General features: G+C 45.7%; 1 protein-coding gene across 1 annotated transcript in view; it reads right to left on the bottom strand.

Moving 5' to 3' along the window:
- ADCY10 (adenylate cyclase 10) overlaps window positions 1–27663 on the bottom strand; it is a 74201-nt gene that overhangs the window by 23808 nt on the left and 22730 nt on the right. Inside the window, exons 11-20 of the mRNA XM_077928106.1 lie at window positions 27165–27354; window positions 26929–26984; window positions 25563–25716; window positions 24358–24550; window positions 22402–22488; window positions 19159–19442; window positions 17927–18063; window positions 16592–16708; window positions 15952–16233; window positions 6709–7087 (exon numbers count right to left, since the gene is read on the bottom strand). Of these exons, the coding sequence (XP_077784232.1) occupies window positions 6709–7087; window positions 15952–16233; window positions 16592–16708; window positions 17927–18063; window positions 19159–19442; window positions 22402–22488; window positions 24358–24550; window positions 25563–25716; window positions 26929–26984; window positions 27165–27354 (1879 nt within the window). The remainder of the gene's footprint in view (window positions 1–6708; window positions 7088–15951; window positions 16234–16591; window positions 16709–17926; window positions 18064–19158; window positions 19443–22401; window positions 22489–24357; window positions 24551–25562; window positions 25717–26928; window positions 26985–27164; window positions 27355–27663) is intronic.

Genomic DNA, 27663 nt, shown 5'->3' with positions numbered 1-27663 from the left:
CAGAGCAGGAAGTTAATTAACTGTCACAGATGGAGAGAAGAAGAGGGAGCGCCTGAGAAATAGGGCTTCAGGGAAACCATGAAGAAATGGGGTGAGGTGGGGGGGGGATGGGGAGATGAAAAAGTGAAAAAGTACAGAACTAGCAGGGAAGCTAAAGCATTCTAGGGAAGGGAGAGAAGGAAGGAAAGGGGGCAGTGGGGTTCAAAAGAAACCTGTGGAGAGGGAAGTATATTTTGGGGTTATGAAGAATAAAGATGATTAATAGAGAATGGCTTTAAAAGAAAACATGGGATTGAAAAATCAACAAAATATTTTACTATATTGTGACTGAACCATCTTTTGAGTCAAAATATAAAACTTGTGAAGGTAAAGGGACCCCTGACCACTAGGTCCAGTCGTGGCCGACTCTGGGGTTGCGGCGCTCATCTCGCTTTATTGGCCGAGGGAGCCAGTGTACAGCTTTTGGGTCATGTGGCCAGGATGATTAAACCGCTTCTGGCGAACCAGAGCAGTGCACAGAAATGCCGTTTACCTTCCCGCTGGTACCTATTTATCTACTTGCACTTTGACGTTCTTTCGAACTGCTAGGTTCGCAGGAGCAGGGACCGAGCAACGGGAGCTCACCCCGTTGCGGGGATTCGAACCGCCGACCTTCTGATCGGCAAGTCCTAGGCTCTGTGGTTTAGACCACAGCGCCACCTGTGTCCCTATAAAACTGGACCTCAGGGCAATTTCAGTTGAAAAGAGCTGAGTCCCCAATTCTAACCTCTAAGGAAGCTCACTGTGCCATATTTATCATGACATAATCGTATCATGAGTTTCCCCATTTCTGCTGCACGTAATTACAACTTGGGGGGAAAACAGGGAGTAGCAATGTCACATCAAGTGATGAATTGCACCAAATTATGGGGAGCAGACTGCCCTGTGTCTCCCAGATCTTTAGTTCTGCCCTAAGCTACTGCCCTACACTGGTGGCACTGTGGGTTAAGCCACAGAGCCTAGGTCTTGCCGATCAGAAGGTTGGCGGTTCGAATCCCCACAACGGGGTGAGCTCCCGTTGCTCGGTCCCAGCTCCTGCCCACCTAGCAGTTCGACAGCACGTCAAAGTGCAAGTAGATAAATAGGTACCACTCCGGCGGGAAGGTAAACGGTGTTTCCGTGCGCTGCTCTGGTTCGCCAGAAGCGGCTTAGTCATACTGACCACATGACCCGGAAGCTGTACGCCGGCTCCCTTGGCCAATAAAGCGAGATGAGTGCCACAACCCCAGAGTCGGTCATGACTGGACCTAACCATCAGGGGTACCTTTACACCTTAAGCTACTTTGCACTCTTTGGAGAAAGGGTGGTGAAATGCAGTCAAGAAAAATGAACACGGAATCTGCCAAGATACATCAGATATGGATTCACGGATGGCAAAAAGCCCTGCCTGTAAACTCTCTATTTTCTGACTCTTAGTAGACAACCTCTGGTAGTCTTCTGATCATGACAACTATCAGTGGGCTTCTTATTTAATCCCCTACATTATCTCTAAGCTAAGGGCTCTCAGGTGAACAGAGCTGAAAAAGACCCCCAGTTGATCAACCAGATATAATAACAAATACCAGCCAACGTTTTTAGTACCAGGTAACATGAACTATTACTCTGATTTCATATAAGAGAGATTCTTAGACCCTTAAAGTACCCCAGTCATAGCAGAATGCCAAAGAATATAGAAGTTCTTTTCATCAAACCTAAAGGACTCTTGCAAGCTGGGTCTCCCCTGAAGCTCTTCTGGAAAAGGAAGGGAAGGGAAGAATGATAAATGCATTGCTGCAGATATTATGGTTTCTTGTTAAGTAAGAAAAGGAATGGAATTCATAGGTATAAATGAGACTAAACCAAACACTCATTTGTGTGTGTGTGTGTGTGTGTGTGTGTGTGTGAACATGGAAGCATCATATGGAGATTTTTCAGTCGTGAGCTGTTAAATACGGCTGAGCCTACCTTTGCTAAGATTGCGTCTTGCGATTCTATTTTCCATCCAGGTGTCAGAAACAAGAATTTCTGAGGGAGGAAACGAAAGCAAAGGAAGATGCATCTGTTACGATTCCATCATTCAAGAAAGCGGTTAATTGTGTACATCTGGGGTTTCGGTGAAATCCGTTTACCGTTACTTGATCCTAGAAAACGCTCTGAAGCACACTGTTTAATGCTGGAGAGGTATACTGTAAAGTAAACAAAATTCAAGAATAAGTCCAGTGTTAAGCCTACTAGCATCTCTCAGTACCTGCATTAACACCACTGTTTCTTGGTTATGGGTTTGATTGGTTTTCAATCAGTTTATTGTGCGTAACCAAAGGCCTCTACAATGCATAGCAGAGGGCAAGGCAAGGCCTCCCTCTGAAATCGCATTATAGATATACCCTATAAAAAGTTTACAGCATAAAACTTTAAAATTAACATATCCAGAACAGAGCTTCTTAGGTGTCAGAGCAAATTTGGCTACCAGGTGCATAATCTGTAGGTCTTTATCAGCTAGGAGCTCAACAATCCGCTCCTGGGGTATCATTCTGAGAGACAGTCAGTCAGTTTTATTGCACATAGCCAAAGGCTGCCGCGATGTACACAGAATTATTTGGCAATTAAAAGAAAATATACTGAATTGATGGGGACGCGGGTGGCGCTGTGGGTAAAAGCCTCAGCGCCTAGGGCTTGCCGATCAAAAGGTCGGCGGTTCGAATCCCCGCGGCGGGGTGCGCTCCCGTTGCTCGGTCCCAGCGCCTGCCAACCTAGCAGTTCGAAAGCACCCCCAGGTGCAAGTAGATAAATAGGGACCGCTTTCTAGCAGGGAAGGTAAACGGCGTTTCCGTGTGCGGCTCTGGCTCGCCAGAGCAGCGATGTCACGCTGGCCACGTGACCCAGAAGTGTCTCCGGACAGCGCTGGCCCCCGGCCTCTTGAGTGAGATGGGCGCACAACCCCAGAGTCTGGCAAGACTGGCCCGTACGGGCAGGGGTACCTTTACCTTTTATACTGAATTGATACAAAAGACTTAAGACATTATCAAAACATTACGTACTCTAAACAGAGCTATAAAAGTACCCCAATGTACAAATCAAGACATTAAACAATAAAATTCATAAGCTAAAATCATCACATGGCCACTAATGTTAAAAACAATGTCAATTAATACAGTGTGCAATTTATACTCAGAGTTTGGTGACAAAGATAGAGCATAGCCTGAAGTAGATAGATAGGATCAAATAAATTCATCTCCTTTACAGTTAATGGCTACCTTGGCTATATAATTTGCTCTAATTTTCCTAGCAGCAGTTGCAAAAAGTGCTACACGCCAGGTCACATACTTATCTGTGTCTGCGAGGAGATATAAAATCATGTCAAGGGGGTTCTGGCCAGGGGACCTTGTCATTATAGGTACTAAAAATCTTTTTCTTGCATCATTATATAAGGGACAGTGCAAGATATAATGCATAAGGTCCTCTAATTCAGAACATCCCCTAATGCAAACACGTTCGTTTTTTGGTATGCCTCTGTGTCTCCCGTGTCTATAAGCAGAGTTTATTGTATTTAGTCGTAACTCTGTAAAAGCTTTCCGAAGATGTGCAAAAGTCAAGAGAGACAGTGAAGAACAGGGGATAAAAAAAATTATCTGGGGATTGAATATAAGGGGCAAAGCAGCAGGTAATGTATGATACCATTAACCTGATTGCATCCATAAATGCGCTTGTGTTCCATATAGGCGATTCCGAGGTATTTCCCCTCTAAATACACCGAGGGCATCTGTTGGAACCTTAGTTCAACAAACGCCCCATGCAGCTGCAGTAAGTCAGTGTCTCAAGGTAATGAGGCTTTAAGTGGTTAATCTTGATATGGGGGCAGCCATAATGAATGCCCTATCTTGGTGGGCATCCTGATCAAAGATCCAGTTTCTCATGGACTGAGGGCTAACTCAGGGCTAAGCCAGGTTACAGGGAACCAGGCAGAGGGCCTTCTCGGTAGGGACACCCGCCCTGTGGAACGCCCTCCCACCAGATGTCAAAGAGAACAACAACTACCAGACTTTTAGAAGACATCTGAAGGCAGCCCTGTTTAGGGCTTTTAATGTCTGATGGATTACTGTATTTTAATATTTTGTTGGAGGCCACCCAGAGTGGCTGGGGAAGCCCAGCCAGATGGGCAGGATATAAATAATAAATTCTTATTCTTATTCTTATTCTTATTCTTATTCTCATTATCATCATCATCATCATCATCATCATCATCATCATTACTATTTCTCCATTTAGAGATTATAAACCCTAAGCTTATCATGACACTTTTGTGCCCAGCCACCTGTCCTTAGTTGCTCTGTCCAGCAGAGCTTAGTAAGAACATGGTCATCTGAGACATTTAGTCTGTGCCAGTGTCAGGGATGCTGACTGGGGCAGCTGACATGTTCTGAGCTGTTGAAAATTCTCAAGTTGCTCAGCAGAGGGACCAAGAATCTTGGACTCTTCTCCGTAAGGGAGAGATTCAAAATAGTGACATTACTATACTCGATAGGTTGTGTGAGCCCACTGTTTAAGATCAGTTATCTTTTATGTTCCCATCACCCTGCATTCCATCTGCTGTTGCAATAATTTTAAGGTCTCAAATATAGAATAAATATTCATAGATGCACACATATCTAAATATATGAGATAGTGCGGGAGAGCAGTCCTGAAGCCATTTTGTCTCTCCCAATGACCTCAAATATTCCTCTGCAGTAAGGGAGGCAAATGGGGAAAGCCTTCTCATTGTCTTTTCGCTTACAAATCCTGTCTTAAGGGCGTATTTGTGTATGAATAAGGTGAGCCTGTGACCTGGATTCAGCAACTAAAGTACTAACCATCACCAAAGAATGGCCAGGCTGCCCAGGTAATGCAACCAGCCCCCTTTATCAGGTATCTTGGCAGACAGGATTTCTGCTGTAGAGTGCCTCCTATGGTGTATGTATGATGACTTTGGGGTGGTCTTTGGCTAAGGGGGTTGGGCAATGTCCAAAGTCTTTAAAGGTCCCTGCACACTTTTGCTCAGGGTCTCTCTCTCTCCTTGCAAGGAGGGGAGGGAACTCTGTTGCAACAGAGCCATAGCTGTCAACCTTCCCTCTTTTTTTGCGGGAAATTCCCTATTCCAGTGCCATTTCCCGCTGCTTCCCGCTGCTATCCCAGATTGTTAGATATCCCGTAGACTGTCCCTGGGACAGGTGAGGCTGCTGGTCCCTTATTTTCGAGGCTGATGATCCCTTATTTTCAAATCTCAAAGTTGACAGCTATGAACAGAACAACTTTCCACTGGATCCTGCCTCCATCCATTCTTCTCTGACCGATCATGGACTTAGGGGAGCCCCGTGGGGAGTTGGGCAGCAAAAGCCAAACCCCAAATTTCTACATCATGCAATCCCATTCATCCTCCAATCAATATAAAACTTCCAGAAGGAGTTTTACCTGTTTCGGATGTTGGAGAAGATCCTGCAATGCTGCCTGAAGATTGGAACGGAACAAACATTGAGGCATCTTCTTTCAGACCTGCGGTTAAAGGGAGACAGGAGCTGATGTGAACACTTCTTGCATTTGTATTTAGCACCAGTACAAACTCTGGGCTGCATTACAGAGGGATTGAGAACCTTTTGCTCCTTGCGCGACCATGTCCCCATGAGGGGGCTGCATACCAGTGGTGGGTGAAGCACAGCACAAAGCTGGTGGACCCAAAGCATAGATAATAGGCATATATCTCACACAGCACACAGATATGTTTAACATATTAAAGGTAAAGGGACCCCTGATCATTAGGTCCAGTCGTGGCCGACTCTGGGGTTGTGGCGCTCATCTCGCTTTATTGGCTGAGGGAGCCAGCGTACAGCTTCCGGGTCATGTGGCCAGCATGACTAAGCCGCTTCTGGCGAACCAGAGCAGCGCATGGAAACACCGTTTACCTTCCCGCTGGAGCGGTACCTATTTATCTACTTGCACTTTGACATGCTTTTGAAATGCTAGGTTGGCAGGAGCAGGGACCAAGCAACGGGAGCTCACGCTGGCGCGGGGATTCGAACCGCCGACCTTCTGATCGGCAAGCCCTAGGCTCTGTGGTTTAACCCACAGCACCACCTGCGTCCCTTATGTGTATATATAGGTAAAGGTAAAGGTACCCCTGCCCGTACGGGCCAGACTTGACAGACTCTAGGGTTGTGCGCTCATCTCACTCTAGAGGCCGGGAGCCAGCGCTGTCCGCAGACACTTCCGGGTCACGTGGCCAGCGTGACGAAGCTGCTTTGGTGAGCCAGAGCCACACACGAAAATGCCGTTTACCTTCCCGCTAGTAAGCGGTCCCTATTTATCTACTTGCACCCGGGGGTGCTTTCGAACTGCTAGGTTGGCAGGCGCTGGGACTGAGCAACGGGAGCGCACCCCGCTGCGGGGATTCGAACCGCCGACCATGCGATCGGCAAGTCCTAGGCGCTGAGGCTTTTACCCACAGCGCCACCCGCGTCCCTATGTGTATATATAGCTCACAATAAATATACTGCACCGAATAACCTGGAACTCTGAGCGTTTCTGCTAAAGCGGCACGGCGAATTCATGACAGAGTTTCCGTCCGTTACAGATTACTTCCTGCCCTCTGGGCTCTCTGCAAAGTGACAACGCTCGCACCCAAAACACTCCCGTCCTTCAAACATCACCAGAGTTTCGCACCTGCTAAGGCCATGGCTTTTACCTCCTTGATCTGTTTGCTCCAGTTTTTTCAGCGTTACGGAAACGATGACAGAGGCCGCCTCGTTCAGGATGCTTTCCTTGCTTCTGGTGGCTTTCGCTCCCTGCGGGTCTATGTTTTGCAGCATGCCGTCCACGGCATAGCGGTGGAAGGGAATGAAGTCTCCTCCACCACAGCACAGGCATCTGTGAGCCTGACTCTCCAGGTAACTGGCGCATTTGAGATGCAGGGCTCTCTTCTGGCTCTTAAGCCACAGCTCGTAGGCTGCTTCTTGCAGCAGGGGCGTGCAAAATCCCATCACCTTACACTGCATCACGGACTCCTCTTGCTTCAGCCTGTTGGCAACGACCATTCCAAGATCTGAAAGCCAAGGCAGGGTTTGCTCTCAGCTCTACTATTATTATTATTATTACTCTCCACCCCCATCGTTCTACCCGGACACTGAGGTCCAGCACCGAGGGCCTTCTGGCGGTTCCCTCGCTGCGAGAAGCCAAGTTACAGGGAACCAGGCAGAGGGCCTTCTCGGTAGTGGCGCCCTCCCTGTGGAACGCCCTCCCACCAGATGTCAAAGAGAACAACAACTACCAGACTTTTAGAAGACATCTGAAGGCAGCCCTGTTTAGGGAAACTTTTAATGTTTGATGTATCACAGTATTTTAATGTTCTTTTGGAAGCCGCCCAGAGTGGCTGGGGAGGCCCAGCCAGATGGGCGGGGTATAAATAAATAAATAAATAAATAAATAATAATAATAATAATAATTATTATTATTATTTTGAATATTTTATTAGTTGAATATAAGAACAACATATAATCAAATACAGTGGTACCTCAGGTTACATACGCTTCAAGTTACATACGCTTCAGGTTACAGACTCCGCTAACCCAGAAATAGTACCTCGGGTTAAGAACTTTGCTTCAGGATGAGAACAGAAATCGTGCTCCAGCGGTGTGGCGGCAGCGGGAGGCCGCATTAGCTAAGGTGGTGCTTCAGGTTAAGAACAGTTTCAGGTTAAGAACGGATTAAGTACTGTCTTTTTTGCTCTGTAAGACTCACTTTTCCCCTCCTAAAAAGTAAGGGGAAATGTGTGTGCGTCTTATGGAGCGAATGCAGGCTGCGCAGCTATCCCAGAAGCCAGAACAGCAAGAGGGATTGCTGCTTTCACTGCGAAGCAATCCCTCTTCCTGTTCTGGCTTCTGAGATTCAGAATATTTTTTTTCTTGTTTTCCTCCTCCAAAAACTATGTGCGTCTTGTGGTCTGGTGCGTCTTATAAAGCGAAAAATACAGTAGTTAACCCAAGGTACCACTGTACAGTCATACCTCATGTTATGTCTGCTTCATGTTACGTTCTTTCAGGTTACGTCCCGCAGCGACCCGGAAGTACTGGAAAGGGTTACTTCTGGGTTCCGCCACTTGCGCATGCGCAGACACGCAAAATGACGTCACGTGCATGCACAGACGTGGTGAATGGCGACCCATGCGCGGGCAGACTCGGGTTGCCTTCTGCTCATGTTGCGAACAGGACTCCGGAACGGATCCCATTTGCAACCAGAGGTACTGTATTATTATTATTATTATTATTATTATTATTATTATTATTATTATTAATATTTTATTAGTTGAATAGAAGAACAACATATAATCAAATACAAGCAATCAAATGCAGTTCCCCCCCCCCCAACCACCCCTTTCCCAAAACAGCCCCGACTACGTCCAGGTAATTACATTAGTAATATAATCAAAGAAAAAATTATTTCTACAGTTGCTGGTTTAAAAAATACCATTCCACATGCTCCCACGTGTCTTAGGTGTTTTAAATGCATGTTCTTTCTTTGATGCATATGTAATAAAGGAGGACCACGTTATGTAAAAGTTATGTAGTTTCTCACGTTGCTTTCTTTCACGTACCCTTTCTGTTAACTTTTCCATCACAATTAATTTTATTATTATTATAACATCTTTATTGAAAGTTCAAAAGTGCATAATTATATGTGCACTAAACACTGTGAGACATAAATAAAAGACAGGAAAAGAGAAACAGAACCCATGTAGAATAGGAAATAAAGGCGAGGGTTGAAAAAACCCCCAAAACTGTATATTTTACAAAGTTATTATTGTACTTTACCAGATCTTAACCTGTTACAGTATTTGTAAGAATGGGTTCCAAATATCATTGAATTTGTCCATGACAAGTCTGCGTTTATATGCAAGTTGTTCATATGTTGCGAGTTTGTTTAAGTCTTCAATCCAATCGTAGAAGGGAGTCGCACTTTTATTTTCCCCATTCATCAGTATCAGTCTTTTTGGCCGTGGTAAGAGCATGGAGAGTCCACTTGTATTGTCCTTTCGTAAGGTTCCATGTGCTCTCAGCTCTTATCAAAGCACAGAATACCTCCCACACAAAACTGCAGCGGCTAGAATTTCAATGGTTCTTAAACAGTAAAAGGTAAAGGGACCCCTGACTGTTAGGTCCAGTCACAGGCTCTGGGGTTGCGGCGCTCATCTCACATTACTGGCCGAGGGAGCCTGCGTACAGCTTCCGGGTCATGTGGCCAGCATGACTAAGCCGCTTCTGGAGAATCAGAGCAGCGCACGAAAACGCCATTTACCTGCCCGCCGGAGTGGTACCTATTTACCGTATTTTTCGCTTTATAGGACACACTTTTTCCCCTCCAAAAATTAAGGGGAAATGTGTGTGCGTCCTATGGAGCAAATACAGGCTCCTTGGCTTCAGCAATAGCAACGCGAAGCCTCTGAAGCGCAGAGGGAGCGCTCCCTCCGCACTCCAGAGGCTTCGCGTTGCTTTCACTGAAGCCTGGAGAGCGAGAGGGGTCGGTACGCACTGACCCCTCTCACTCTCTAGGCTTCAGGGATAGCCGCCTGAAGCCTTTGGAGTGCAGGGGAACCTCACGCTGCACTCCAAAAGCTTCGGGTTCCTTTTGCTGAAGCCGGGAGAGGAAGACTCTCCTGGCTTCAGCAGAGAGGGAGAGCTGCGCAGCGCCCCTTCAGCGAAGCGGGAGGAGAAATGGAAGGGGCTCCGTTTCTCCTGTCGCTTCGCTGAAGGGGCGCTGAGCAGAGAGGGGGGGAAAATTTCCCCTCTTCTCCCTCTCCTATAGTCCAGTGCGTCCTATGGTCCGGTGCGTCCTATAGAGCGAAAAATACAGTATCTACTTGCACTTTGACGTGCTTTCGAACTGCTAGGTTGGCAGGAGCTGGGACCGAGCAACGGGAGCTCAGCTTGTCACAGGGATTCGAACCGCTGACCTTCTGATCGGCAAGCCCTAGGCTCTGTGGTTTTTAGACAACAGCATCACCCATGTCCCTTATTAAGCAGTAGGACCAGCTAAACTCATGATTGATTAAGATAATTAAAAGCTGGTATCTAACACTGAGTAAATTGGCAAAAAAATAATAATGTATAAATCTAAATCAAATAAGCATACGGCAGGTCCACAGAATAGGAATTGTCCGTGTGAGTATGTGTTTCACGCTCAGAGAATCGGGTATTGCGAAGACATCCCTGCTCTCATTTCTGCTCCCTCTCTGGTGTGTTCTGCAACAGGAGAATGCATCCTGAAACACAACAAGGGAAAGCAGCCTCACTGTGTTTTAAGCCACTAATACATACAGAGCTTAGGACTCTGTTGGGATACTGCCAGGGAGATAACGTCCATCTGAGCCTTCAAGCCAACTGCCGGACGATCCATCGGCCTCCCGTAGTCACGCAGTCACGCAGTATCAGCAATTAGCGGCACAAAGCCTTAGAAATAGATTGCCACATTCCTAGGCTGGTGCACACTCTTTCAGCAGAATCCACACAGCAAAAGATGCACAGCAGGAGAGCATATTTACAGTTTATTCAACGTTGGTCAGAACAAAGGAAAGACATGACCGTCTGCTTCAGCATTCAAGCACAGACAGAGAAAACGAAAGCAATAGCAAACATAAACATCCTGTAACAGGAGATACGCAGACTCTGTGACTCACAGCCTGCTCCCTTTTAAGGTGGAACGGAAATATCCTAACATCCTCCCCCTTTCCGTGTAACCTGTAGTACCTGTGGTTTAACCCAATTGCAACCTCTGTACATAAACCTTAAGTTGTTCTCTGTTAACAACCTTAGACAACAGATCAGCAGGAATTTCATTTCCTGCCATGTAGGACACCCGAATCAGTCCTTTTTGAATACACTCTCTTGCACGATGTAGCTTAATCTGCAAATACTTGGTTCTCTGCTTGCAACTCTCTGAGTTTAGCAAAGCCAAACAAGATCTATTGTCTTGATACACTTGTATAGGACATTTCACAGAAACCCCGATGTCCTTAAACAGTTGTATCAACCATTCACAATCCATGAGTGAAAATGACAGAGCATTGAGTTCTGCTTCACAGGAACTTAGGCTCACTGTCGTCTGCTTCTTGCACAACCAGTCAAACAGGCAGTGGTTGTACATGTAGCACACTCCAGAAGTGCTTGTACCATCCGCGGTGTCACTTCCAAAACTTGCATCTGCAAAGATTTCAAGACCTCCAGTCTTCTGACTGGTGAACCTCAGCCTGTAGTGCATAGTCCCTTTCAAATAGCGGGCTATGCGCTTCAGAGCTTTCCAATCCTGAACAGTAGGATTGTTAGCATGCCTGCTAAGCAGGTTAGTGCTTACAGCTATGTCAGGTCTTGAGCATCTAGCAATGAAATTCAACTTGCCTAGAATACATCTGTACAGCGTAGTGTCAGAAAACGCTTCAGCAGTACTATCTACCTGGTAACCTGTCACCATCGGTGTGTCTGCTGGGTTTGCATCAACCAAATTCAACCTGGTTAATACATCAGCAATTTTCTGTGTTTGGTGTACCAGAAAATTACCTGCTTGGTCCCTCTCCACCTGCAGAGAAAGATAGTTGGATACCTCACCAAGATCCTTCATGTCAAAGTGCTCCTTCAGTTGAGCTAGGGTGCTTTGATAGAAAGCCTGATTCTTCCAAAACATCAGAAGATCATCAACAAAACATAAACAATACAGTTTGTTTTGCCCCTCCTCCTTGACAAACACACATGGATCAGCTTTGCCCTGGTGAAAACCCAGAGAAAGCAACGTCTCAGTGAGTTTTGTGTTCCAACACCTGGCACTCTGCTTGAGACCATACAAGGATTTCCGCAGTTTACAGACCATTCCCTTCTGTATCTGCATCCTGTCAGGTGGAAGCATAAACAGCTCCTTGTTCAAAATCCCATACAAAAAAGCTGTATTTATGTCATGATGGGAAACATGCAGTTTCTCCTCCGCAGCGATCTTGAGCATCAGCCGAATGCTCTCATATTTGACGGTGGGCGAGTAAGTCTCGTGGTAATCCTGTCCTGGTACCTGTGAAAATCCTCTGGCAACCAATCTGGCTTTGTGTCTAACAACCTTGCCATTCTGGTCTGTCTTGGCCTTGAAGACCCATTTGCTGCCAACCAGTCTCATACCTGGGACTACCGGTACCAGTTCCCAAGTTTGGTTCCTGTTCAAGGAATCAACTTCAGCCTTCATGGCATTAAGCCAAGGCTCAGCATCTTTAGAGGTTAACTCCTGAACCTCTTTGAAGCTTGAAGGTTCCCACACCTTCTCTGAGCTACTAAGAACAGCAGTTGCCGTCTTAGCAAACTCATCAGCAAATCTCTTTGGAGGTCTGCCTTTGGTCGCCCTTTCAGACCTGCGAACCAGACGCAAGTCTTCTGGACTCATCTCCTCTTTCTTAGGAGAAAAGTGACCAATGGTGAACAGTGGTTCTTCCAGTTCATTGTCAGACGCATCAGACGGTCTGACTGAGGCCTTTGCGCTCTTGTAGTCTGCAGTGTCATCACTGTCACTGACACCAGCAGCAGCGCCACCCACTGAACTGGAATCCGAACTCTGATCATCATCATCCTCATCCTCATCTTCCTCAACATCATCTGCCTTTTTCACATCACCTTCATCCTCCTCTGGGTAACTCTGGAAAATTCCCACATTTTCCCCCCACTTTGGATTGTACTCAACACTCCTTGTGAACTTAATGGACTTAGAGTCAGTCATCCATACCCTGTATGCACCTTTTTCGTACCCCATGAACAAACCATGTGCCCCACGCTTCCCAAGCTTGTTGGTTTGTGGGGTGTGTACCCACATGTCAGAACCGAAGATTCTCAGGTGCTTGATGTTCGGTTTCTTACCAAACATCTTCTCGTACGGAGTACAACCAATAGGTGATGACAGTCTGCGATTAACGGTATAAACTACCGTTGACAGAGCCTCCCCCCAAAACTTATCAGGGAGATTGGCATCATGCAACATGGTTTTCATTCCTTGCAGCAACGTTTGATTTGCTCGCTCCGCAAGCCCATTCATCCATGGCGATCTAGGCGTTGACATGTCATGCTGGATTTCCTTCTCAGTCAGGAAAGCTTCAAACTGCTGAGAAGTGAACTCCCCGTCCCGATCAGAAAACAGACAGCCGATACGTTTGCCGTGAGCATTCTCCAGCCAAGCACAGAATGCTTTGAACCTAGGAAACGCTTGCGATTTCTGCTCGAGCATAAACACATGAATGTACCTGGAAAAAGAATCAATTAGAACCATGAAGTACCTTGCTCCTCCCAAAGAGGGCGCAAGAGGACCAACCAGGTCTGCGTGCACTAGCTGGTAGGGTTTGGAAGCCTGCCTGCTAGACTCCTTGCCTTTTGGAGCAACCTTCACCTTGTTCTCTGCACAAGATACACATTTCATGTGAAATTTACAAGGTTTGATGTTCAAACCTTCAACCAATCCTGGCATCTTGGCCAGCGCCTGCCAAGACATGTGACAAAATCTTCGATGTGCATCGTGAATGCATCCTGCATGAAGAACCTTGTTAGTTTGTGCAACACAACAAGAATCAGCATTAGACACAACAGCATTGTCATCATAAGTTATACAGAATAAGCCATCTATAAACTTTGCATGCAAAATGTCCTCTTTGCCTTTCCTGATGATACAGCCTTTCCTCTTGAAGGAAATCTCAAAATCACGCAGAATCAGCTGTGGGACACTCAGCAAATTGTCCGCAGCTCCTGGAACATACAGTACATTACTGATGGTTGTATGCAAACTTGCAAGTTTAACAGTCCCTTCTCCTGCAATTTGCAACGTCCTTCCATCAGCCAGGTGGATCTCTCCTTCTTGAGGTGTGAAGGAGATAAACAGATGGCGGTCCTTCGCAAGATGGCGACTGGCACCAGAGTCCACAACAAATCTGGCCTTTGGAGCAGCTTTTGCAGCAAGCAAAACCTTGTTTTCCACCGGCGTGGGCTTTTGCAGCTTGCCCCCCTGCTCCTGGCCATCAGACTTGCCTTTAGCCTTTGGCGAAGCAGTGCCAGCAAACAACGCTTTGTTTTTCCCTGGCGTGGGCTCTTCACCCCCCCTTCTGCTTCGGGCCATCTGCAGGCATCATGCTTTGTTTACCTCTGGCCTTCCGGCCTCTGCAAAGGCGATGACCTTGGTTCCCACGAGAAACAGAGCTCTCAGCTGCCGACTCCTTGGCTCCCCCTGGAGGCTGGAATGCTGCTTGGGATGACGTGACAGTCAACTCCCCCTGCAACTTGCAACCGGTGCCCTCAGCACCCCTGCATTCATTCGCATTCTGGGAAACAGCCAGGACCTCCGATGCATTCAAACTCTGGGCTGGGATGACTGGCAGATGGGCAGCTTTCAAAGCATTCCACATCTCACGTGCCGTCACGTTGCCAGCAAGCGTAGCAATTTCCTCCAGAGAGACGGATAAGACTATTATGTCAATGGCCCTCGAATTCTGGGCCTCCCATTTCTCTGTCAGAGGATCTGGGGGGGCTTGAGACACAGTACGCCAGACTCCATACTGACGCAGCAAACTCTCACACCATTTTGCCCAGGTCTGATAATTGTGCCGATTTAACTTTGGGCACTCAGCAGCTTCAGAAGCTTCAAAAGCGTGGAAAAACTCCATTCCATCTTTTTACTTGAGCCGTGAGCCTTTATGCCTTCAAAAACTTCTTATCTCGGCTCCCATTAATCACGAAGCCTTCTTGGCTCAGCTCCCAGGCCAATTAAGCCAGCCGGAGTTCTGAGACTCTTGCCGCGGCCCACAGAAAAGCCTCTGCTTTTGCTTTTCCAACACGTACCTCAGCAGTCTGTCGCAGCTTTACTCTCCTATAAGTGCCGTGAATCTGGGCCTGAAACCTTGTTGTTGGGATACTGCCAGGGAGATAACGTCCATCTGAGCCTTCAAGCCAACTGCCGGACGATCCATCGGCCTCCCGTAGTCACGCAGTCATGCAGTATCAGCAATTAGCGGCACAAAGCCTTAGAAATAGATTGCCACATTCCTAGGCTGGTGCACACTCTTTCAGCAGAATCCACACAGCAAAAGATGCACAGCAGGAGAGCATATTTACAGTTTATTCAACGTTGGTCAGAACAAAGGAAAGACATGACCGTCTGCTTCAGCATTCAAGCACAGACAGAGAAAACAAAAGCAATAGCAAACATAAACATCCTGTAACAGGAAATACGCAGACTCTGTGACTCACAGCCTGCTCCCTTTTAAGGTGGAACGGAAATATCCTAACATTTTTTGCTCTATATGATGCACCCGACCATAGGACGCACCTTGTTTTAGAGGGGGAGAACAAGAAAAAAAAATCTCCCCCGCTCTGCTCAGTGCACCTTCAGCGAAGCGGCAGGAGAAACGGAGCCCCTTCCATTTCTCCTCCCGCTTGGGTGCCGCGTAGCTCTCCCTCTCTGCTGAAGCCAGGAGCACCTGAAGCCTTTGGAGTGCAGTGCGAGTTCCCGCTGCGCTCCAGAGGCTTCAGGTTCCTTTTGCTGAAGCCAGGAGAGTCTATCCCTGAAGCCTGGAGACCGACCCCTCTTGTTCTCCAGGCTTCAGCGAAAGCAACGCGAAGCCTCCGGAGCGCGGAGGGAGCGCTCCCTCTGCGCTTCGGAGGCTTCGCGTTGCTATCGCTGAAGCCAAGGAGCCTGCATTCGCTCCATAGGATGCATACACATTTCCCCTTAATTTTTGGAGGGGGAAAGTGCGTCCTATAGAGTGAAAAATACAGTACATATACATTACCAGTTCGACATGAAATGCACATATAGAAACACCCAAGATCTTGTGAAATCACCCTTTTCCTTTTGAGTAACCAACTTGGAATATTCTGGAAAGCATCAGTTTCCTAGGAATGTGCTTACCGGACTCTTGCCCCATTGATTTCACAGCTTTGGGGGAGAAGCAGAGCTCATTAGAAAGTTCATCCTGAATTTGGTTGGTGTTCATTTCTTTCCTTTCCCCAAAGCACTTGAAGATGTGAGATTCCACCAGGGCTGCCAAGGTCTGGTTCATCTTCATCTTGGTCCATTCAGGGAGGATGTGAAACAGCAACTCTGTAGAGAAGGTCACACCAATAATAGCTGCACATTTCACCACCATCTGTTCAGAAGGGTTCATGTTGTCCAACTCAGCCAGAGCAATCCCTAGACAGGGGGGGGGGGGGATTAAGTCATGAAGTGAGAAAACAGGCCAACATTAAAAATGCCGCTGAAGGATGAATAGCACAATCAAATGTCAGCTTTATCAGAGAGGAAAGCTGGATATTCTGTCTAAAATCCTTGACTTCTATAATTTGTACAAAGATACTCAGCTGGCTAAAAACCCCTCTCAGGGAATTTCCTCCGTAGGTGGTGGACCTGTTCTAAAGTGAAAGCCTTCTGGGACACAATATATAACAAACTGAAAAAGGTTTTAAAATATAACTTTAATAAAAAGCCAAACGTCCCATGCTGTACATACTTCAGGAGGAAGGATTTCACAGAGACGGGCCCAATGCCTCACCTTTTAATGTCGGAGGGAGCATTATGTTGTGCATCTTCACGTTCTGTGTGATGGTGCAAATGTATGAATCCGACTCACTGGAGGTCCTGGAGGTTTGAGTCTTGAGAGCAGTAATAGCTGCACGGAGAAAGAACAACGAGATAACAGTGTTTAAATACCGTGTTTTCAAGGGTTTGGGGAACAAATATCACAACTGGAGAGAGACCTGTTGGAATGTAATGTAAAAGTGCTGTCTAAAATGTGTAAAATATTATTGGAATGGGGGACAAAGGATGAGCAAGTAAAATCCTCAATGAAACATTGGGCAATAGATATTGGTCATAATATAGACATGGAAGCGTGGGAACGATTGTGGAATAGGGATATAAAATTTACAGCATATTATAATCAGAGAGAAAATGATATGAAAATGATATACCGATGGTATCTAACACCAAGTAAGTATAAATCTCAATCAAATAAGTGTTGGAAATGTAAAGAGAAAGAAGGTTCTTTTTATCATATGGGGTCGTCTTGTAGTAAGGTTAAAGCTTACCGGGAAATGATATATAATCAATTGAAAAGGATGTTTAAAACAACGTTTGTAAAAAAACCCAGAAGCTTTTCTATTGGGAATTATAGGGACAGAACTACAGTACCTAAACTGTATAGAAACTTATTCATGTATGCGACTACAGCAGCAAGAATGTTACTCTCCCAGAAATGGAAAGAAGCAGAAGTCCCAGCAAAGGAAGAATGGATATAAAAGCTTAGTCACTACTGAGCAGGGTAATAATAATAATAATAATAATAATAATAATAATAATAATATTTATACCCCGCCCATCTGGCTGGGTTTCCCCAGCCACTCTGGGTGGCTCCCAACAGAATATTAAAAACACGATAAAACATCAAATGTTAAAAACTTCCCTAAAATGGGAAGCTAGACCGGACTTCCGGTTGGCCGCGCAATTAATGGCGGATGGGAGTTCTTTCGGTTGAAAGAACCCGAGCGCTTTGAAGATTGGGGTGACCGCGAGAGTGTTGTGGAACCCCGAAAAAACCTCAGATTGGGCATTCTGAGGACCTGGTGTTTCTGCGGGTACCCCTTGCGACTCCCCTGCTCCCCGGTAAGCAGTGACTCTCTTGGATTTCCCTGCAAAATCTGCTGGTCTGTGTCTTGTTGCACGGCCGGCTCCTGCTGCCGTTGCAGGCCAGCTGTGTGTCACTGAGCCTTTCCTAATGGAGATGTTAGGATGCTGCCAAAATGGGAGAGCCATTGCCAGCACCGAGCGCCGGCCATTCTACAGGAGAAGTGGCACAGAAATCCACACCAGTTAATAAGCAGCCACTTACTGAAAAGGTTGTCCCACTCGTCTTCTCTCTCTTCGTCTTCCTCTAGCATGTGGAACTGAAGGACGTTGTTTAAGTGGAGGTTCCGCAGGAGTTCCTCGCAGTACAGTGGGTTCCCGTGGCTTCTTTGTATTAAGAACCTGGGGGCAGAGAGTCACAAGTGAGTTCTAAGATAAGGTTACCAGATTTTTTTCAATGAATCCGGGGACACTTTAATTATTATTTTTTTTAATTTGCATTTTATTTATTTGATAACTTTCTTATATTACATCAGTAAACGTTGTCATATTACATTACAGGACTTACTATAATATAATTTTATATACCTAGAAAGAAAATGAAACAAAAAAGAAACAACAAAGAGAGAGGGAAAACAATCCCCCCCCCCAAATCATATACATACCAACACACTAGACTTCCTGTCTTTCCCGTTGCATATTCCTTTTTTACAAATGAATGTGCTCTTATTATTGTATATTTGTTTACATATTATCTAATACATTCCTATATCAATATGTGCTCTTAGTCTCAGGTTACATACGCTTCAGGTTACATACGCTTCAGGTTACAGACTCCGCTAACCCAGAAATAGTGCTTCAGGTTAAGAACTTTGCTTCAGGATGAGAACAGAAATCGTGCTTTAGCAGCATGGCGGCAGCAGGAGGCCCCATTAGCTAAAGTGGTGCTTCAGGTTAAGAACAGTTTTAGGTTAAGAACGGACCTCTGGAACGAATTAAGTACTTAACCCGAGGTACCACTGTAGTGATGTATGGAAGTGAGAGCTGGACCATAAAGAAGGCTGATCGCCGAAGAATTGATGCTTTGGAATTATGGTGCTGGAGGAGACTCTTGAGAGTCCCATGGACTGCAAGAAGATCAAACGTATCCATTCTTAAGGAAATCAGCCCTGAGTGCTCACTGGAAGGACAGATCGTGAAGCTGAGGCTCCAATACTTTGGACACCTCATGAGAAGAGAAGACTCCCTGGAAAAGACCCTGATGCTGGGAAAGATGGAGGAGAAGGGGACAGAGGACGAGATAGTTGGACAGTGTTCTCGAAGCTACCAACATGAGTCTGACCAAACTGCAGGAGGCAGTGGAAGACAGGAGTGCCTGGTGTGCTCTGGTCCATGGGGTCACGAAGAGTCGGACATGACTAAACGACTAAACAACAATAACAAAATGGTTCAAGAGAAAAATTAAAAAGATCCACTGGACAAGCACTTCATACTTACGTCTCAAGCTCCCTGGCAATGCTGACCACCCCAAGATCTTGGCAGGCCTTCTGAACGATGACTGAAGGGGTCAACTCCCTTAGCTGAACGTAGGTGGTGTATTCGCTGCTCATGAGCCGCGCTGCGGCAGCGCAAGGCAGTCTCCCCTTGCGGGGCGATGGAGACAACGACATGACCACAAAGATACCAATATCGCTTAGCAAGTTCTCCAGGAAGTCCCACGAGGCCGGGTCCATGAACTGAGCTTCATCAATGACAAAAATGAGAACTTCTTTCATCACTGCCTAAAATGACAACAAACCCCACAAAAAATGAAGTGATAACTCCTGCAGGGAGCTGTACATTTTAACTCTTCCCTGCGTTACCAGGAGCTTTTATCTTAGATGGCTCGTGTCTGGTACGCATTTTAAATTGTTTCATTTTTTCTTTACACTGCCTGGAAGGCATTATAAAGGTAAAGGTAAAGGGACCCCTGACCATTAGGTCCAGTTATGGCTGACTCTGGGGTTGTGGAACTCATCTCGCTTTACTGGCCGAGGGAGCCGGCGTACAGCTTCCGGGTCATGTGACCAGCATGACTAAGCCGCTTCTGGCAAACCAGAGCAGCGCACGGAAATGCCATTTACCTTCCCACCAGAGTGGTACCTATTTATCTACTTGCACTTTGATGTGCTTTCGAACTGCTAGGTTGGCAGGATCAGGGACTGAACAACGGAAGCTCACCCCGTCGCAGGGATTCGAACCGCCAACCTTCTGATCGTCAAGTCCTAGGCTCTGTGGTTTAACCCACAGCGCCACCCGCATTATAGAAGAGTTCTCATAAATAAACTCACTGTTTAGCCTTTGATTTAGTCACTACATATATTTTTTGTTGTTGTTCTTATTTTATTACTTATCGAATTTATAGCCCACTCTTCCAAAGAATGTACCTAGAGGCAGAAAACTGAATTTTCTTAATCCAGTTTGCATGCTGCTGCTGCTGGTTTTTAAAAAAGCAACTGTAATATTTTCAAAACCACCCTGCAACCTGATGGTCCCCTCTCTTTCCTGTAGTTACAACTATTTTTCCTAATACTGCACTAGTCATTGTAAAACTAAAAAAAAAAAATCTCCCCCCCCCCTCCTTACAGCTGAAACCATGACCAAAGCAGTTTCCACACCATGATTAAAATGTCTGTGGCTGTTAAGAGAGAATTACATGAAAATGATGTATAGATGATATATTAAAGGTAAAGGTAAAGGTACCCCTGCCCGTACGGGCCAGTCTTGACAGACTCTAGGGTTGTGCGCCCATCTCACTTAACAGGCGGGGGGCCAGCGCTGTCCGGAGACACTTCTGGGTCATGTGGCCAGCGTGACGAAGCTGCATCTGGCGAGCCAGCACAGCACACGGAACGCCGTTTACCTTCCCGCTGGTAAGCGGTCCCTATCTATCTACTTGCACCCGGGGGTGCTTTCGAACTGCTAGGTTGGCAGGCGCTGGGACCGAACAACAGGAGCGCACCCCGCCGTGGGGATTCGAACCGCCGACCTTTCGATCAGCAAGCCCTAGGCGCTGAGGCTTTTACCCACAGCGCCACCCGCGTCCCTAGATGATATATTACACCAGTGAAATTGGCTAAGATGTTTAGGAAAGAAAATAATAGATGTTGGAGATACAAGGAAAAGGAAGGAACTTTTAATCATATGTGGTGGGAATGTAAAAGTATTTTAAAAAATTGGGAAATGATATATAATGAATTGAAAAAAAGGTTTAAAATGAATTTTGTTAAACATCCTGAAGCCTTCTTGTTGCGTATTTCAAATCAAGAGCTGCCAAAAGAAAAATGGACACTGTTTATGTATGCCACAACAGCGGCTAGAATCACAACATTGGAAGACAGAACAGATACCATCAAAGGAACAATGGCAAGAAAAACTGATGAACTATGCAGAATTAGCAAAGCTAACAGATAAACTACAAGAGGACAAAAAGGACTTTAAAAGAGTCTGGGAACCATTTACAGTCTATTTGCAGAAACAACAAAACGGACTGGATTCATTGGCAGGTTTTGAATAAACGTTCACAACTTTATTACAGTAACATATAATTTAGAGAAATGATAAGGGAAGTTACTTTTATATAAAAAATGCAGGAGACAAGAAATAAAATCAGACAAAAGAGGGGGAGCTGAGGGAAGTTCAGGGGGAAGGGGGGGAGAATAAATGTATATAATATGATTGAGATTTGTATTTTTATTTGTTATAAAATTCAATAAATATTCTTTTTTTAAAAATTGTGTGGCTGTCAGGGGTGAGATAAAGATTGTATTGAAAATCAGATCCATGTCATAGGGACCCAGTTGATGAGCCATGTTTCAGTGGTTAGGATCTATGGGTTTGCCTAGAGATAGATTCCCATATACCATGGACTGGTTCTACAGAATCTGCTTCAAACCAGAAAGATTAAGGGATCAACTGAATGCAGATGGTTCTGAGGTTGTCGTGGGAAAGTAAATGTGATAGAGATCAGTAGGTCAGTCTTTCCTTTTCATATATAATTTTATATATGGTTTTTATTAAATTTTCTATTTTACAATTTCAAATACTCATTTTACATCCTAAAGATATCACTGACTTCCCTTCTTCTCTTTCCATGGTTCATTTCAGATATCATAGAATCCCTGCATATTTTACAAAAATTAAACCATTCAGTATTCCATTATTACATCCATCAAAACTTGTTCACACTGTTGAATTTATCTTAATGCTGCCAGCGTTGTCAGCTGTACACAATTATTCCCCATATATTCAATAAACGTTTTCCAATCTTCTCTAAACGTATGTTCTTCTTGTTTTCTTATTCTATATGTTAAGTCTGCAAGTTGTGCATAGTCTGTCAACTTAAGTTGCCACTCTTCTTTGGTTGGGTGGGACCTCAGGCTTTCCTGAACTTGGATCGCCAGGTGTTTTGGGACTACAACTCCCATCATCCCTAGCTAGCAGGACCAGTGGTCAGGGATGATGGGAACTGTATTCCAAAAACAGCTGGAAACCCAAGTTGGGGAAACCCTACAATAGGTGTTAGCCATACTTGGAGCAGACCCAATGAAATCAATGGACATACTTAGGTCCATTGATTTCATTGAGCCTACTCTGAGTAGGACCTAGTTGTATATCACCCAGCCAGTTTATTGGGAGCTGCCAAGAACATAATAACTACTGCCCACCTTGCAGTTCTGCATGATGAAAAGTATCACTTACATTCTTTAGAATATTGACGAGAATGTTCTCCAGCTTTTCATTCTTTGCTTCATTACTCATTTTGGAAACCTCTTCTGATGTGGGGAACTGACCAGAGAAACCAAAGAAATCACACAGTCCTTTGGTTAGCAACAGAGAGTTCTACATTCCTTGTCAGAAGTGCCTATGGTAAGAAGCAACCTCAAATCCATTTGAAACCTCAAGGTGTTGGTTTCTCACCTTGTGAACTTGGGACTGATGAGGAAAAAGTGTTTTATGTGTGTTGTATATGCATTATAAAGGTAAAGGGACCCCTGACCATTAGGTCCAGTCACGGATGACTCTGGGGATGCGGCGCTCATCTCACTTTATTGGCTGAGGGAGCCGGCATACAGCTTCTGGGTCATGTGGCCAGCATGACTAAGCCGCTTCTGACGAACCAGAGCAGTGCACGGAAACGTCGTTTACCTTCCCACCGGAGTGGTACCTATTTATCTACTTGCACTTTGACGTGCTTTCAAACTGCTAGGTTGGCAGGAGCTGGGACCGAGCAATGGGAGCTCCCCCCGTCATGGGCATTCGAACCGCCGACCTTCTGATCGGCAAGCCCTAGGCTCTGTGGTTTAACCCACAGCGCCACCCGCATCCCTCTATATACATTATAGGTAAAGGTAAAAGACCCCTAGAAGGTCAAGTCCAGTCAAAGTCACCTTGTCAAAGGTGACTATGGGGTTGCGGCGCTCATCTCACTTTCAGGCCGAGGGAGCCAGCGTTTGTTCACAGACAGCTTTCCGGGTCTTGTGGCCAGCATGACTAAACTGCTTCTGGCGCAAAGGAACACCGTGATGGAAACCAGAGCACACAGAAACACCATTTACCATTTTTGGGATGCTGGCAGCGCTGTGGTCTAAACTGCTGAACCTCTTGGGTTTGCTGCTCGGAAGGTCGGCGGTTCAAATCCATGCAACAGGGTGAGCTCCTGTTGCTCTGTCCCAGCTCCTGCCAACCTACCAGTTCAAAAGCACGCCAGTGCAAGTAGATAAATAGGTACCGCTGTGGCGGGAAGGTAAATGGCCTAGGATCGCTGTTTCAATGAGCATCTGTCCTGGATGCTTTAGCTGAGTTGCCTGAAATACTGGGGGCTGGACTATTCAGGGCTCTTTGATTTTACAGTCAGGAACAAGGAAGAAAACATTGGTGGGAGTGTCAAATTTAGCTGCCACAATAGGAGTGTTTTTTCACTTCTTCATTGCCTTCTGTAGTGTATTAGTGCTACTGGTTTGCCACCCCAGAAACTGCCTGAGGTGCCACCTGCCCATTTAAAACAACACCATACAATTTTAATCAGTCATGGCTTCCCCCAGAGTATCCTGTGAAATGTAGTTTAAGGGATCTTATGAGAGATGTTAGGAGATATCTTCCATTCCCCTCAAAGGGATATAATTTCCAGAGTTTCCTGAGAAGAACAGGGAATCTTCTGCAAACCAACATGGTTATAGCTTTTTTTTTTTTTTTACACTATGTATTTTATATTAGTTTGTGCTATCGGAATACGTAAAACAAATGAACAAACAAACTGTTATGTACTAACCTTGGATCCTAGAACAATAGCAAGTAGGATCCTAGAATGCAACAACTGATTGGCTTGCAGCAGAAGACCAATCAGGCTCCAGGAAGAAGTTAATCAGCCTATTAGGCTGGTAGGATCCTAGAATGCAACAGCTGATTGGCCTGCAGGAAAAGACCAATCAGGCTCCAGGAGGGAAGCAGAATCAGCCAATCAGACGGGACTCATTGTGTAAATAGTGTATATAAAAGCCTGAGGTTTGGGGGGGACAATTCAACCACTGTTTTACAAGCTGCAATAAAGAGCATGAAATCACTACAGGACTCCCAGTATATTTCACAAACAAAACCACCAAGCACCAGGAAAATGAATTCAGAAGAGATAAAGGTCTTGCCTGCTTGCATCTTTACCTTAACATGATAGAGATTGTTGAGAAGGCAGAAATACTCTTCCTGAACTACTCCTCGGATTCTGGTCACAAGGATATACTGTCTTGCATCGTAGGTCTTGCAAGTATCAATCCCCAGAAACATAGCCATGAGGGTCCGGATGACAAAGAAGTTCTGCCACACATTGATCTTTGTGAGCTCCATCGCCACAACCCTGAATGATGACAAGAACTATTGGTGAAAAGGTTTCACTGCCGCTTCCACGACCGATGGAGAAACATTTGCTGCTGGGTGGGGGAAGATCAGACCCTTGAACTGGGTGGTTAGCCTCCTCTGCCCGAACATACAAGGGCACAGGTGGCTGTTGCCCACCAGAAAGTAACAGCTGGGAAGGGCTTCTGGAACGGATCCTGTTGGGAAACTGTGTACGTGCAGCTACTCACACAGAGTCAATTAACGTTTGGCAGACAGCCACAAGGCAATCTGAAGGAGTAAGTCTGCCTGGTGATAACAGAGGCATGGAGACAGCTCCCTGATTGGTCAAGCTCTTTCAAGGGAGTGATAATTAGAAGAGTTTGGATTTGATATCCCGCTTTATCACTACCCGAAGGAGTCTCAAAGCGGCTAACATTCTCCTTTCCCTTCCTCCCCCACCACAAACACTCTGTGAGGTGAGTGGGGCTGAGAGACTTCAGAGAAGTGTGACTGGCCCAAGGTCACCCAGCAGCTGCATGTGGAGGAGCGGAGACGCGAACCCAGTTCACCAGATTACGAGTGCACCGCTCTTAACCACTACATCACACTGGCTCTCAATTAATTTATGGCCTACTAACTGGAATGTGTTAGTTCAGAGGTTCAGAGTTCTGTGTGTCAGTGTAGGAGTTGTGAGTCGTGTCAGAGAGAGCTAGCAAAAGATCCGTGTTCTGTTCCTGTAAATAGTCCACTGTATATAATAAACACCTAACTACAAGTTCCTGGTTCCTGCTTCGTCTATCCTGTCTGAAGCCAAGTTGCCAATTGCTTCCGTGGATTCTGCGTTTACTCTGCTAGGTGTGGCTAAGGTCCTGCAACTAGTCAGGAAGTTGCGAAACACCAAATTGGTTTTACCAATAGATCCTGCTTACATGGGGGACAGGGAAGTGTTTCTGGAGTTAAAGACTCTTGCTGTCCAGCCCTGAGTCAAGAGAGTTTGGAATACACAGCAAAGTACGGTTAAAAGCATTAACCTGTGGCCTGTGTCTTGTCCTAAGAAGGCAATCTCAGCCAACAGCTGGCTTTTTCCATATCCCATGAGGCCTTCGTAGATGATAATGCGGCTTTTTCTGTCGGCTTTGAAATCACTCAGCAAGTTTTCAAAGAGGTCTGTCTCCTTCTTGCGGCCTAGGGGAAGCAAATAAAGCCAGTGGGACGTCTTCAAAAGAGGAAGCCTCGCACGACTCAAACAAATATTCATGAAATTCTTCATATTTTGAATTCAAAATTTAAATTTGCGTTCTGAATGCAAATAGCTTCCACTGGTGCTAACATTTCAGTGCTGTCCTACACCTGAGTTTTTGAGTGCTTATTTGTTTTTGTTTGTTTGTTTGTTTGTTTGTTTGTTTGTTTGTTTGTTTGTTTGTTAAACCCATAACCCACTTCTTACGTGCTGTTAGCTGCAAGTCTACGCTTTAAGAAGCTTGTGTTGGGAAGGACTCAGGAGTCGAAAAAGGAGGTGGGAGGATGGAGAGCAAAGAGGCAGAGAAAAATATTCTGAGGATGTGGCAGGATATTATGAAGTGTGTTCTTTATGGACCATTTCCTGGTTTTTGCTGACGACGCACTATTTCTACATGCTATCCCCAGAACGAAAGCCCCACGTAAGATGCAAACATAGTGTATATAAATAAACGCTGCCAGATTTTAAAAATAAGCCATTTTACATGAAATACATAATCAAGTCTAAGCTTAAGCATGTGGCAGCCTTTGCTCTCAGAGGGACAGTTAAGCCTAGTGGGGTTTCAAAATCTTTTAACTCTCACTTGATTAAGATGTCACTGGTCTGGTCTGGTCTGGTCTGGTTTTGTTTTGTTTTGTTTTGTTTTGTTTCTACGGGTTAGCATGGCTCCCTCTCTGAAATCTGGCTGGATTGTATTCTTGGTACTTAATGATATCATTTGATCTTCTAGGGCAGTGATGGCCAAACTTGGCCCTCCAGCTGTTTTGGGACTACAATTCCCATCATCCCTGACCACTGGTCCTGTTAGCTAGGGATGATGGGAGTTGTAGTCCCAAAACAGCTGGAGGGCCAAGTTTGGCCATCACTGCCCTAGGGCATTGCAGCTTTTGAAAGTTCCCCGCTTAAGGTTCCCTTTGGGGAGGAGGGAGGGTGGGGGTTATGTCTGCAAACCTTGCCCCCCCCCCTTATTGGTACCTCTTTCTGCATGGGTGGTGCTGTTTGGGCTACAAAGGCAACAGCAATTGCACCTGAACATCAATAACAGAGCTGATTATAATACGTAACCATTTGAATATCACAGATCCATAGCCTTTTCTCTCTCTTGCTCCAATAAATGATCATCATCAATGTCGCTGAATGAAGAATATGTCACCTACCCAGCAAAGGGTAATATTCGCATCTCTCTCGGCTCAGATATGCTTTGTAAATCATTCTAAAGGATTAAGGACAAGAAAAGGAAACCTCGTAAGTTCTTCAACTCAAACTGGGAGCTGCTTTCGTTCCCTGAGCCCATTCTTCATTCAAAAGTGTCCCACGCCAGGGTTTTAGTAACCCATCATGACAAAAAAAAATCCCATTTTATTGCCCGGCTGCACGCAAAGGTAATACTTACGTTTTCTCTGTGACCCCAAGGAATTTATAGACTGTCCCAGGGTTCAGAACACCTTTCATCTCAATTAACGGGAGCTCTTCAAAGAAATAGGATGGCAACTTGGATTTGACGCAAGTGACAGCATCGCAGGTCACTACCCCGGGATAATACATCATCATGCGGGCCGCAAGGTTCACTTTCCGGCCGATGACTGTGTCACGGGAGAAACAATAAGGACAAAACATACTTTGTCTTTCTTCTAACTGGTCTCTTAACACAGAGAAACAGGAGCGGCATTACATCTGGGCCACCTCAAGCACCGCCTTGCCCTGGACAACATTTCTGCCAGACCAAGATGGAACGTCCTGTGGCACAGAGCAGTGGGAAAATAAATGACAGAAGTCCCACAGGCCCCTCTCATGGAAACCTGCTTGATTTCCTCCGTTCACAGCACCAGGTCTCAACAAGACCTGATGGGGGACTCTCTCTGGGAGGGAGCGCCCATAGTGCCAAACAATCT

This window comes from Podarcis muralis, chromosome 5 (genome assembly GCF_964188315.1).
Source record: "Podarcis muralis chromosome 5, rPodMur119.hap1.1, whole genome shotgun sequence".
In the NCBI taxonomy this organism is placed as follows: domain Eukaryota; kingdom Metazoa; phylum Chordata; class Lepidosauria; order Squamata; family Lacertidae; genus Podarcis; species Podarcis muralis.
Note: the sequence above shows the minus strand (reverse complement) of the source record. Positions and strands in the feature narration are given on the sequence as shown.